Raw genomic sequence first — 14,770 nt, forward strand, 5'->3', positions numbered from 1 at the left:
CAGGTTAGGTTAACTGGTGACTCTAAATTGAGCGTAGGTGTGAATGTGAGTGTGAATGGTTGTCTGTGTCTATGTGTCAGCCCTGTGATGACCTGGTGACTTGTCCAGGGTGTACCCTGCCTTTCGCCCGTAGTCAGCTGGGATAGGCTCCAGCTTGCCTGCGACCCTGTAGAACAGGATAAAGCGGCTAGAGATAATGAGATGAGATGAGATATTCAGGTAAATTGCAGTTAAAATCAGATTTTACATGAATTAAGTATTTTCTCTTTTCAGTGCAATGACTTAATTAGTTTAAAAAAAGCAAAAATTGCTAGTTTTTGTAGTTATTTTTTATAGAAAAAAAATTCTATACTTGGAATATGTAAGTATACAAGTATACAGCTGAGCAGTTGTGTGAGGTGTATAGTTTTCTGGCAGTCCTGAGATTTAAAGCAGTCTAAAATTTTGTCACCAAAGCTACCACAACTGTATTTGGTAAAAATGTAGTTTTGCAAGAATACAAAGAAAAATACACACAGTAAGTATGACTATCAGTAAGCAAAGCACAGGTACATTTCACCATATTAAAGTGTTCAAATTGCTGAATCTAAGTCATGCCACAAGGATGATCATTCTTAAATGAGTTTCTCTCAGAACTACATTATCAGGAACCAGAACAAATTCTGAAGATTAGGAATTTCACTTCTCTTTCAATGACTGAAAATATACAGATAAAATGATAGGAAAAAATGGTTTGGTTTCTATGAAAATAATTATGGAGGGTACATCATTTTTAATAAATACTGAAATCTTAACTCTAAGAGCAAAACAGTATCAAACACATTATAGAGTGGGTGGGCTGACTTAATTAAATGCAGTAAAACGATGAGTCAGTCATACCAACACAAGCACACACACAAGTCCGAGAATAAATTCATGCACCCAGTTGTGTCACCTTGGCACAGTGAGAGAATACTGTAAGCATTTAACAATATATAGGCACGTGTAGGGGTGGCACGGTGGTGTAGTGGTTAGCACTGTTGCCTCACAGCAAGAAGGTTTTGGGTTCGAGCCTAGTTGCCGACGGGGGCCTTTCTGTGTGGAGTCTGCATGTTCTCCCCATGTTTGCATGGGTTTCCTCCGAGTGCTCCAGTTTCCCCCGCAGTCCAAAGACATGCAGGTTAGGCTAATTGGTGGCTCTAAATTGACCATCGGTATGAATGTGAGTGTGAATGGTTGTTTGTATCCATGTGTCAGCCCTGCAATGATCTGGCGACTTGTCCAGGGTGTACCCCACCTCTCACCCATAGTCAGCTGGAATAGGCTCCAGCTTGCCTGCGACCCTGTACAGGATAAGCGGTTATGGATAACAAATGGATGGATGGATGGATGGATGGATAGACGTGTAGTGTTGAACACTGAAATCGTATAACTCACAAGAACGTTAGAATCTTTAAGAATATTTGAGAATTTTGAAAATGCTAAATGAGTCACTATTTCAAGTTCGCTGTGGTTATTTTCGATGTGTGAATGGTCTCTGCTCTGCACTAAAACTGTGCCACTTTAGGAGCAATTAGAATGTAATTATGCCTGCATTGAGAAATCCTTCCCTCTGTGAGGAAGAAAATCACCCAGAGAAGCACAAAAAATCTTAGAGATTAATGATAGGCTTCTTTCCTAAGCAACAGTGAGATGGAGGAAGAGAGAAAGAAGAGGGTGAACTCAAATCCCACACAATACACAGTAGAAATCAGAAGATTCAACTGATCAGAATTCGCAAGCTCTGCCTCATTAACACCACTATTAACCCCCTCCCCTTTCTTTCCAATTTTCCTTTCTCCTATACAGGAACACAATAAATCTCAGTTGGCAATGTCACAAACACTGGAAAACACTGCATGAGACATGTGGAATTGATAAAAAAAAAAAAAATTCCCCTGGCACAAAAACATGTGTATGACTATTATGGCTCATTATCTATATAATGAGAATAGCAAGCCTTAAACATTTCTGTGTTTAATGAGGTTACATAAAATCAAATCCATTTACCAAATTATCTTCCGACTGCAGAAATAATGCTGCATAAGACAGTAAGCAATTTATCTTTGTTGTTGTTGTTGTTGTTGTTGTTGTTTTCTGGCATGTCTTCCAAAGAGGATTTTAGAAACAAAAGTTGTAAATTATAAACAATTTAAGTCTAAGATATCTTATAGTACTGCTGTTGTGGAACAATACATAACACTTTTTTTCCTATATAATTTATTCTAAACTCTGTTTACTATGTCCTGAGGTTAAGAAGCATGGATCTATGCAAAAGACTATTGACAATATACCGGTAGACTCTCCAGTTTCTACCCTAATCCCAGTATTGTCACAGCCTGGAACTTCAATCCTGTAAATAATAATGATAACACACTGTATAGCCAGAGCTAATTCCTTATACAGTACGAAATACAAGTCAAAAGAGCACTTACAGTGAGGAGGGCGGCATGGGCTGCTACGAGTACTATCACTGGATTGGTTGCTGGACACAGAGGACACACTGGCACTGCGAACGAAGCCGAAAGCAGCAAGGCGAGCAGTAGGTAGGTGGGAGAAACCCGGAGGGCGCAGGCCAGACTGACCTGATTTGGGGAGGAAGGACTTGGGAGCGACCTCTAATATTGGTTTCTTTGGCTCCCCTGATGAAACATTTGAAAAGAATTAAGTTACATAAGCCAAAGAAAGCTTATTAAAAATTTGTGCCTTGCAGAATTATTAGTACTCATAAAAAATTGCATAAATGAGATGTACAGAGTAAGCACAGCATAGCATAATTCACATTTTTCAAGCAAACAATAAAAAAGGTTTATTTTTATGACAACGTTCTCAGTAACACCCTTTTCTCTCTCCTAAATATAATGTGTCACAATTATTAAAAGTATATATCAATGTTTGTTATGGTCATTAGTAATGTAGATCAAATTCACTGAATACTATTAGAGAAAGTAAATATCATATATCACATTATAGAAGAATCGAAAGCTTCTGAAACTAAAGCATTCCCAGTTATTTAAAGGTGAATAATTAATAGGAAAAAGGATTGCCCTATATCCTGTAAACTGGACTGCAATGCCAGCATAGTCTTCTAGAATGGGTAAGGTTTCATTCACAGCTATAAAACATTAATTTCCTTTCAACCATGTACTGTTTTACTCCTAACAAACACGAGAATTAGAAATACCCTTCTCATACTGGATTTATTTGTTTGTTAATTGTTATTAATATTCTTGCAGTAGATTTGTTTATAACATAAATTATGCCTGAAGGTACCACAAGCATGTCAGTGAATGAAATATAGTCAATAAAGGAATGATTAACGGACTCCAAGATATTTATGATATTTAAATGTATAATATAGTTTTTCAGCTTTGATCCAAAGCAACTAAACAAGGCAGAATCCAATCCAAGTCTAATAATGAGCATTTAAGTGCTAAAGGCCTTGTTCATGAGCCCAGCTGTGGTTTTGATCATCCTTAGGATTTAAATTCAGATTCCTGGGCATTAAATTTATCATGTTTTTATAGCTGGCATTTATTTTTCCTCTGTGGAGCAAAGACTTTAAAAATGCTCTATTTAAAGAGGACATTTTATGAAAAACTCATTTTTTCAGTGATTGTGTACATACATTTGAGTAACTGAGGTGCCTACCAACCCACAAACTCTGAAATAAAGCAAGCCAGTCAGTTTCTTTTGGGCTGCCTATTTCAGAAAACATGTGCTTCAACAAGCCATTTGATTTTGCAAGAGCTCATTGGAGACGAGCCTCCCCCTCATCTGAGTATCTCCACTCATGGCTTAAGAACAGCCTTAGTAAATGAATATTCATGAGGAAAGTGCTACCTGATTGGTTCATGGATGGGGGTGGGGGTGAGCAGTGGCTTATTATCATTTAAAGGTCATAGGCAACAGTTTTAATTTTATGCACATTTGAAACTTTATATGTTAAAAAACCCTCTGTAATTTTCTTCTGGTCCCAAGAAGTATTGTTAATAAGTAATAAGTTAGCGCAGATCGTGGCGAATTTCTGTTCAGCTATTTTCGTGACCACTTGGCACGTGATGTCATTTAAGACAAACAAACCGCTTGAGTTGAGTCCACTTCCGTGTATTTTCATTGCCGTTCGGCTTGAGTGCAGACGTGCGTTCAGGAATTTCCAAAAAAAAAAACCATGCCTTATTGTTGTGCAGTGAACTGTAACAACGGGACCGGTTCAGGAAGAAGTTTTTACCTTTTTCCGAGAGAGGAGAAGAGGCAGAGAGAGAGGATTGGCTTTTTCTGAAAAAGGAGAAGAGGCGGAGCGAGTGGGTTGGCTTTTTCCGAAAGAGGAGACCAGGCGGAGAGAGTGGATTGTGCGTGTGAAGCCAGAGGGCTGTTTTTTTCTGGAAGAGGAGACGAGGCGGAGAGAGTGGATTGTGCGTGTGAAGCCAGAGGGTTGTTTTTTTCTGGAAGAGGAGAAGAGGTGGAGAGAGTGGATTGTGCGCATGAAACAAAATCAAGCAGTCAAAGAAGAAATGGAGCAGCAATGCTCAAGCAAAAAGGAGAAGATTGGAGATAAACATTTTTACTTTTGCTTGCAATTGACAAGTCAAGAATCCTGAGGGATCCTGTACAATCATTGTGGAAATGAAACAAAGGGATATTTCCTCGCTTAGAGTCGGCTATAAATAGTATAATGCCGCGGATGGCAGGCTAATGTGGCCTACCAGCGCACTGTCCAGTAATCGTTACCTATATCCACTGGGGAGAGCGGTTTAATTATTCTTCAAAAGGGCTCTTATTTAGTATTACGACAAAAGTAGGAATTTATCATAACTACCAGGATAAATCGTTTGGGCGCAAGTCTTGTTGAGGTCCGAGGTCATCGCGATCAGAGTCGGCCGAATCGCTGTCCGATTCCGAGGCCGCACGGTCAAACCAGTGAGCCACATTCACCGCTTGCTTCGCAACGGCCATAGGGTCATACATATATGGTTTCACCTCTCGATATTCAATTTGGAGAGTTCCTACTTCAAAATCGCTATCGCTTTCAGACATTTTACACCACCTCTCACGACCAAAGTCCGTAAACATGTGCTCGGTTTGCAGGTAAACTCAGAACTGCTCCCGGTCTGTTTGGCTTAAATGATGTCATGACGACGGTCCCCTTGGTGGTGAAAGTGCGCATAAGTGAGATGTAAACAAACCTTCGGAAATTGGGCAAAACAGTATATTTTAACCGTTTTATTCAATTTTAGGGTGCAAATTAGACACTAAGAAGACTGAATTTGCTTTTTGGGTCGTTCTTCTAGACAATAAAGTTGATATTCTACATTTCACCTCTGACTATTGCCTATGACCTTTAAAGGAACAGGCACTCCAATTGGCTGTTTTGAACAGGGCTGCTTAGACAGGGTGAGAAGGGAGCTGTGCTGCTTATCCTTGTGGTATTTTGAACAAAGTATGTCACAGACATTTCATTAAGACATCAGGGAACTGTGTCAATTTGTGGAAAAGGGATATAATATGTCACCTTTAAGTAAAACTAGAGAGAATCTTAAGATCTGGCAGAATACGAAGGAATCAAAGCTCAGTAAATATATTCAGAGTGTGTAAAATGAGCAGCTGAATTTGACTGCTGTTAGAGGTTTCCAACTTCAAAGAGAGAAATGGTGCAAGAGGCCCCATGCGTATGCAATTCTCAAAATGATTACAGTATGGCTGGATAATTTAACCATGAACCGTTTGGGGAAGAGTTGGTGGCCTGTGCATCCTATGATTGCACTGCTGCATAATTTATTGGTGGTTTGGTACACAGGATTAGGACTGTAACGTATGGTACAGGATTTATTCACTGCAAAAAAAAAAATGCATTGATTAGAATCTGTGATAACAGAAATATCTTAATTCCCTCTTTACAATAATAAATCTGACATTGAGATGCTCTTTAATTGGGCTGGGTATTTTCATGGAATGAATATTACACATATCTAACACCAGGTGCATCCATTTTACAGAATTTAGGCTGCACAGTGGTAAATTCATACCTTATAAGATAAATTATAATTACTGTAAAGGTGTTGACACATGGGGAGACACAGACACAGCGGATAGGTTTAAAAGCCTGAACTCGGGAAAACTTTAATCCTCTCAAAACTTACTGCATGTCAGTTTTATATGTAAAGTCTAGATGCGCCAACCGACGTCATCATAATGCGACACAGTAAAGAGCAAAACAACGACTCAACAGGTAATGCAGGGCGTGACAGAAACAATCATTTCAATTGAACACCTAATAGCTGGCTGTGAATTATGAACAATGCGGTGTCCCTACACATGCCCCCCCCCCAGAAGTCACAAAGACAGACAAGTTCATCCGGTGAGGTGGGCGGAGTGCTCGGCCAAAACTACTCTGGCGCTGGGGCCGCAGGAACAGGAAGTTCATGGTTTGTGGACTGTGGAAGCATAGTAGATGGCGGACGGCCCTGCTGCGGGGGCTAGGCAACCACCACCGGAGAATCCAAGTCCAAGTGAGCAGGTTTAAGGCGGTCCACTGACACCCGGTCTCGCTTGCCCCCGACGTTGATGACAAAAAATTTGCCCCCCGTTTCCAGCACCCGGAACGGACCATCGTAGAGTGGGCACAAGGGGCTGTGGGGAGCATCATGATGGATGAAAACATATGCCGCATCCTGCAGTCCTGGTAAGAGCTGTGAACGTGGCATGCTGTGCTGAGAGGTGGGCATCCTGGAGGTGCGCCTGCCGCTGCTGACCAGCAGACCATGGGCAGGTAACATCAGGCACGAAATCACCCGGCACCCACAGAGGCTGCCCATAGACGAATTCAGCTGCAGAAGAAAGTAGATCCTCTTTGGGAGCAGCCTGCAGCCCCAACATTACCCAAGGCAAACGATCCACACAGCTTTCATCACAGAGGCTTGCCCGTAATGCGGCTTTCAATGAACGGTGAAACCGCTCACATAGTCCATTGGTTTGCGGGTGGTAGGCTGTGGTGCGGTGTATCTGCGCTCCGAGGCTGTTGGTGACTGCAACCCATAACTCTGATGTGAACTGTGAGCCGCGGTCTGATGTTATGTCAGAAGGGACACCAAAATGGGCTACCCATGTGCTCAGGAATGCCCACGTGACATCAGCCATGGAGATGGACTAAAGTGGAATGGCCTCGGGCCAATGAGTGGTGCAGTCAACCACAGTGAGCAGGTGCGTAAAGCCCCGGGAGGTCGGCAAGGGTCCCACCAAGTCCACATGTATGTGGTCGAAACGTCTCTCCGGGACATGAAAGGTTTCAAGAGGGGCTTTGGAGTGACGGTGCACCTTAGTCCGCTGACATTCGAGGCAGGCAGCGGCCCAGTCACAAATATCCTTTTTGAGGCCATGCCAAACAAACTTTGCTGCCACCAGCTTCTGTGATGCTCTCCTGCCAGGGTGGGAAAGGCCATGCACCACATCAAACACCTGCCTGTGCCAACTGCCAGGAACAATGGGTCGGGCCTGACCTGTGGATACATCACAAAGCAGGGTGACACCTGCATTGCCAAAAGGAACATCTGCCAAATGCAGTCCACTGATGGCAGTCCTGTATGCCTGAACGTCAGCGTCGTGGACCTGGTCCGCCGCCATGCAGACATAATCCACCCCGAGATGCACTGCCCCCGCAAACCGACGAGAGAGATAGTTCGCCACATGATTATCCTTCCCTGCCACATGACGGATATCTGTTGTGAACTCTGAAATAAAGGAAAGCTGACGCTGCTGCCGGGCAGACCACGGCACTGAAACCTTGGCCATAGCAAAGGTTAAGGGCTTGTGGTCCACGAAAGCAGTGAATGCTCGGCTTTCCAACAGGAAACAAAAGTGTTGTACGGCCAGGAACAGGCCTAGCAGCTCTCGGTCAAACGTGCTGTACTTCCTCTTAGCTGGACGCAACTGTCAGCTGATAAAGGCCAGTGGCTGCCAAACACCATCAACTAGCTGTTTGTGGATGGCCCTGACGGCATAGTCAGAGGCGTCTGTCGTGATGGCAATAGGGGCATCCGGGGATGGGTGTGCTAGCATGGTGGCATTGGCCAAGGCTGTGTTGGTGTCCATGAACACCTGAGTCCTTTCCTCTGTCCAGTCAACTGTGTGCTTAGCAGCTTTACCCTTAAGAGCTTCGTAGAGGGGACACATGAAGTGGGCTGCATGTGGGACGAAACGATGGTAGAAAGTCACCATGCCTAGAAACTCCTGTATGGCCCTGACTGTGACCGGCCATGGGAACTGGCATATGGCCTCCACCTTCGCAGCCAGTGGAGCTGCACCCTTGCTCATGACATGGTGGCCAAGGAAATCAATGGCAGACAAACCAAACTGGCACTTGGCTGTGTTGATGATCAGTCCGTGATCGCTCAAACACTGAAATAGAACCCTGAGGTGAGCCAGGTGTTCAGCCTTGGAAGTACTAGCAATGAGAATGTCATCCAAGTACACAAAAACAAACGGCAGGTCACGCAGAACACTGTCCATGAGTCGCTGAAAAGTCTGAGCAGCATTTTTTAACCCAAATGGCATATGGAGGAATTCAAACAAACCAAAAGGAGTGATGACAGTGGTCTTGGAAATGTCCTGTGGATGCAGCAGCACCTGGTGATAACCACGGATGAGGTCCACCTTTGAAAAAATGACCTTACCAGCCAACCGGGCAGAAAAGTCCTGAATATGAGGAACAGGGTAGCGGTCGAGTGTAGTGGCCTGATTCAAGCGGTGGTAGTCACCACACGGACGCCATCCTCCACCAGGCTTCTGAACCATGTGTAATGGCGAAACCCAAGGGCTGTTAGAACGCCGTACGATGCCAAGGTGCTCCAGGATCTCGAACTCTGCCTTGGCAATGGCGAGCTTCCCAGGATCCAAGCGTCTAGCGTGCGCATGAACCGGGGGACCAATGGTTGCGATGTGGTGCTCCACACCATGTCTGACCATGCCGGATGAGAAAGTTGGTCGGGTGAGGGTGGGGAACTCCCCCAGGAGGCGTGAGAACTCATTCGCCACAAAGGTGCTGGACAGACGGGACAAACTAGAACAGCTATGTGTGCAGGGGAGTGAGGTAAAAGTCTCTGCAATGATCAGTCATCAGTTTCTAATGTCCACCAGAAAGCCATGAGCGCAAAGGAAATATGCGCCCAGTAGGGGCGTGGACACTCTTGCCACCACAAAGTTCCAGGTAAACTGTTGTCGACCGAAAGACACCACGGTGCTGCGCTCACCAAAAGTCTGGATGGAGCTACCATTCACGGCCTCCAATACGAGACCCTGTTTACCCTGCTGAATGTCCAAGTCTGTAGCAGGCAAGACGCTTACCTGTGCACCTGTGTCACAGAGGAAACAACGTCTGGAAACAGCATCGGTGACAAACAGCAAACCACCTGCATAGCTGACGCTCATTGCTGTAAATGAGCGCCGGCCCCCCCGTTTCCCGACACCTTGAAGCGGCAGGGTGGGCGGCACTTCACAGCCTTGGGCCTGAAACGAGCGTGGTAGAAACACAGGCTTTGCTTCCTTTGTTGTGCTGCAGCGATAAGAGCTCTCTCTGGTGATGCTGATTCTGCAGCACAATGGTGGACAGCTGCCTTGCAGTGCTGCATGACAGAAAAAAACTTATCTGCCTCCTTAGCCAGGTCGCACAGGTCACTGATGGAAGAACCAACAAGCGCCGATCTCACCTCCCCTGGCAGCTGCTGAAGGAAGAGCTCCCTGAAGATAAAACAAGGCTCATGTTTGCCGAGGGGAGACAGCATGTGGTCCATCAGTTCTGAAGGCTTTGTGTCACCCAAACTGCTCAATGAAAGCAAATGGCGGGCTTGTTCGGAATTGTTCAGTTTGAAAGTCCCCAGCAAAAGCGCTTTAAGGCTGGCATATTTATCCTCAGCCGGAGGATTCTGCGGCAAACTCACGACTCTGACAGCAGTTGAGCTACCTAGGGTTGCGACCACATAGTAATATCTCGTTGCATCGTCCGTTATCCATCTGATTGCAAATTGAGCCTCCGCTTGAGCAAACCACACCGCCACATGACCTTCCCAAAACTCCGGTAGCTTGAGCGCAACAGCGTTAGCCTCCATCGTCTCATCTCATCTCATTATCTCTAGCCGCTTCATCCTTCTACAGGGTCGCAGGCAAGCTGGAGCCTATCCCAGCTGACTACGGGCGAAAGGCGGGGTACACCCTGGACAAGTCGCCAGGTCACCACAGGGCTGACACACAGACACAGACAACCATTCACACTCACATTCACACCTACGGTCAATTTAGAGTCACCAGTCAACCCAACCCGCATGTCTTTGGACTGTGGGGGAAACCGGAGCACCCGGAGGAAACCCACGCGGACACGGGGAGAACATGCAAACTCCACACAGAAAGGCCCTCGCCGGCCCCGGGGCTCGAACCCAGGACCTTCTTGCTGTGAGGCGACAGCGCTAACCACTACACCACCGTGCCGCCCAGCCTCCATCGTAGTAAAAAAAAAAAAAAAATCTTAGGATTACCGTCCAAAGAGTCGTTGGGGTCACCAGTGTAAAGGTGTTGACACAGTGGGGAGACACAGATACAGCGGATAGGTTTAAAAGCATGAGCTTGGGAAAACTTTAATCCTCTCAAAACTTACTGCATGTCAGTTTTATCTGTGAAGTCTAGACGCACCAACCGACGTCATCATAATGCGACACAGTAAAGAGCAAAACAACGACTCAACAGGTAATGCAGGACATGACAGAAACAATCATTTCAATTGGCTGTGAATTATGAACAATGTGGTGCCCCTACATTACCATATATACAGTATAAGAGTGCTCTGAGAGCACAATATCCCCTGCTGGCAACTATGCCATAACTCTGGTAAAATGTGACTGAATGGAACAAAATTGCATATGCGTATTACCGACATATAACAAAGAATCCTGCCAAGTTTTGTGAAATTCCTCCGAAAATTGTGAGAGGAGTTGATTTCAGAAGGTGAGTACCCTTCACGGGACAGACAGACGGACGGATGGATGGGCGGACACCACCACGACATAATCCCTCTTCAGGCCTTTTGGCCAGCAGGGGATAAAAAAAACCTTGTCTACATAAACCCTAACCCTTTGGATGTAAATTTTTGGTGAATTAGCAACAAAGTAATATTCAATCATTGAATCATAAATAGGACTGAATGTATGCAAATATAATATATAGATTTAGGCACTGCCTAAAAGCGGAGCTCCCATCTGTTTCGGGGTTGTAGAATTTTCTTATATCATAGCCAGTCTCTTTTGTTTTATTTCTTTACTGGCTAGCACTGGCCACTAGGCAGTGTGTATGACTGGTAATTACTAACACTGGCCACGAGGCGGTGTGTCTCATCTCATCTCATTATCTCTAGCCGCTTTATCCTTCTACAGGGTCGCAGGCAAGCTGGAGTCTATCCCAGCTGACTATGGGCGAAAGGCGGGGCACACCCTGGACAAGTCGCCAGGTCATCACAGGGCTGACACATAGACACAGACAACCATTCACACTCACATTCACACCTACGGTCAATTTAGAGTCACCAGTTAACCTAACCTGCATGTCTTTGGACTGTGGGGGAAACCAGAGCACCTGGAGGAAACCCACGCGGACACGGGGGGAACATGCAAACTCCGCACAGAAAGGCCCTCGCCGGCCCCGGGGCTCGAACCCAGGACCTTCTTGCTGTGAGGCGACAGCGCTAACCACTACACCACCGTGCCGCCCGAGGCGGTGTGTATGACTGGTAATTACTAACACTGACCACTAGGCGGTGTGTATGACTGGTAATTACTAACACTGGCCACTAGGCGGTGTGTATGACTGGTAATTACTAACACTGACCACTAGGCAGTGTGTATGACTGGTGGTACACGTGCACGTACAAACCACAAAAAATCGACTCGATGGGTTTACCATTTTTTCTTAGGTATGGTGCTCCGCTGAAGCTCCGCTATAATATTGCCTTATAGGTGGTAACACTTTTGTTTCTGAAATTTGCTTGTGGCTATGTCTATATTAAGATCCTCCTTCCCCACCAAAATTTATGGTCATGAGGCACCACTGTTTGTTTTATGATCACTTCAGATATCTTCAGAGAACACAATTTTGTGAGTTTTCTCTCACCACTGGATTTTAAAGAGCACTCTATTTGAGTTATTCAATGATCTAGGAGCATGCGCTAACTAACCTTTGGTGTCTTGGTAGCAGTGTGTCGGCTGCCCCATTGAAGCTGAGTGGCTAAGAGGTGAAGTTGACCTCTGTCCTGTCATCGGCATCCTAGCTTTGGTTGTTGGTTGTCTTGTGACTGCTCCAAGGCCAAGCTGAGGCCTTAGAGCTCTTGGTGATCGATATGCACCAGGTACTTCATATGCACCAAGTTGGCTACCTCTGCCCACCTAGAAAAAAAAATCAAGAAGGTTCTTTTAAAATCTCAACATACAGCAAACATGTACACAGAAATGACAATACCATTCCAAAAATAGCAATGTAATAAAATTGCAAGTCCTTTTATATGAATTCTCACCTCATGCAGATATTTGCCTGGGAGTTCACCATGGAAACTTTCTGACTTTCCTACCATTTTATGAGGTACAGTATGAGCAGGTAGTCTGATGCCAGATACCATCAGGCCAGGTTGTGAGTAGTATCCTGATTTCTGCAATTCCTGTCGATGCTTGTCATGGATGATACTGGAGGAGCTCGTCACTGGTGAGCCTCTGGATCCTGCAATTTTTTGCTCTTTTGTGGCTGGCATACTAGAGTATGGTGAAAGCCTCGAAGGCAAAGTAGATGCTTCATATAGACTCTCTGTAGAATGTGGCTTTGGCTGAGGGCTCTTACGGACGTAAGTGATGATTTTTGGGCGGATATTTTTAGGCCTTTGAGGAGGAGAAGACTTCATAAATTCAGATTCTGATTTAGATGGCTGTTGAGGAGGAATTGGTTTTGGGATGCCACTACTGAAATAGCTTTTACTTGGAAGCTTCAAACCACTAGCAAGCCTCTGTGGAGAACCAGAAGGTTCATGGCTTGGAGTTCGTGTGCTTACAGTCTTGGCTGGTGAAGAAACTGGTTGTCGTTTTGGGGAGCTGGTGGTCTTGGAAGATGGAGGAGTAGAGGGGCATGATGAAGTGCCCCATGGCATTTGCTTTTCCAGGGTGGATGGACTAGCACTCTGAGTTCTTTCAAAAGATGCCTGTTTCTGGCACAATCTGGGTTCCACTACTACACTGTGACTGGGTGTTTCTGTTGAGTCTGGCTTAAAGGAGTTTTGAGTCATTTCTAAAGTTTCCTCCTTTTGGGATTGTTTAGATTTTATTTCATGACTGGTATCTTGAGGAATCTTGCTGGCCACAGAAAAAGAATGTTCGTCATCTGACCCAAATTGTTGGCAAGATTTTTGCTGAAATGAAACCATTTTTGGATCTTTATGTTTACATTCTTCCTTAATTGAAGTCACGTGTTTTTCAGCAGCATCTGCTTTGTTCTTGCTGGCATTTTCTATTTTGTTGTGCTCATTTTTAGCACCTGCAGTGGTTAACTTACATTCATTTATGTCATTTTTCAACTGGCTTGAGGATTCTTTGCATGTTTTTACAAGTTGGTTTTGAGCTGCTTGGTTTTCTTGTGCTTCTAAAAACAGTTCCTCAGGTAAAACGGTAGTGTTCAGATTGAGATCTACATGAGTTCCTTCAGTGTGTGGAGAACTTCTGCTCTTATCTGAGATGGTCAGACAAGACTGTGAGGCAAGACTGGACATTGTGGAGTAACAAGATACAAATACATCATTATCAGAGCTAAATTCAGCCCTAGAAGTGTATGTCTCCATCTCTTTGCTGAAGGACTTGTGGGAAGCTGTTTCTTGCTCTTTTGTGTCCAGTTTTATGTCTTTTTGAACATCAACTTCACTTTGGGTGATAGTTTTGGAAAAGGTACCTAGTGTAGTAATATCATCCTTAACATAACTGTCCTCTGAATCAACAAGGTAAGCCTCCAGTTCCTGGCATTCCAACATCTCAAACTCTGCCAGCTCAGGATCATCAGAATCTGTGCCCCAGATGATGATTTTGTCCTGTTCCTCAGTGTGAGATACAAAAGAGGACTGAGTACCAGTGTCCTCCAAAGTTCTACCATCTGTACTCTGAATCTTGTTTGCATTGGCATCTCCATCCAATGAAAGCTCAGAGCACCTGTTGTTGTTTCTGATTTCTCCATGATCTTCCTGAAAGCTGGATCCAAGAGGTCCAACAGGCTTGTCATTCATGCTCATGTTTCATTAAGAAACTGTATCTCTATGTTCTCATGACTGTTGCATCAATTTTCGTGTCATTTCTTTTTTGAGATGGATTTACAGCTTTACAAGCTCAGTCTATTAATATATTCTTGCATCTTTTATGAAACAAAGGTAATTGCTCCACTTTGACAGCTACCAGAAGCTGTTGAGGCTGAAGAGGAAAAAAAGAAAAAAAAAATCACATTATGGCACAGGGCTTTCACAGGCAGACTATGATTTACTTTAATACAATGCACAATGCCAAAGGCTAAATTGTTTAAAGGATCCATCCATCCATTAGCTGTACACAGCAAAATCCCCCAATGTTGAATTAATACCAAGAGTGTTGATTTAACACCCTACTGTGTTTATATATGTCCAATTGGACACAAATGAACTCTGAAAGTGTTAATTCAACACTGGGGGATTTGCCGTGGTTGCAGGCAAGCTGGAGCC

At 44.5% G+C, this 14,770-nt stretch overlaps 1 protein-coding gene across 1 annotated transcript in view; it reads right to left on the reverse strand.

The window, feature by feature from the left end:
* mtus2b (microtubule associated tumor suppressor candidate 2b) overlaps positions 1–14,311 on the reverse strand; it is a 49,533-nt gene extending 35,222 nt beyond the window's left edge. Inside the window, exons 1-3 of the mRNA XM_060898132.1 lie at positions 12,566–14,311; positions 12,230–12,437; positions 2,454–2,660 (exon numbers count right to left, since the gene is read on the reverse strand). Coding sequence (XP_060754115.1) covers positions 2,454–2,660; positions 12,230–12,437; positions 12,566–14,311 — 2,161 coding nt within the window. The remainder of the gene's footprint in view (positions 1–2,453; positions 2,661–12,229; positions 12,438–12,565) is intronic.
* Between the last annotated feature and the right edge of the window lie 459 nt (positions 14,312–14,770).

This window comes from Neoarius graeffei, chromosome 17 (assembly GCF_027579695.1).
Source record: "Neoarius graeffei isolate fNeoGra1 chromosome 17, fNeoGra1.pri, whole genome shotgun sequence".
Classification (NCBI taxonomy): domain Eukaryota; kingdom Metazoa; phylum Chordata; class Actinopteri; order Siluriformes; family Ariidae; genus Neoarius; species Neoarius graeffei.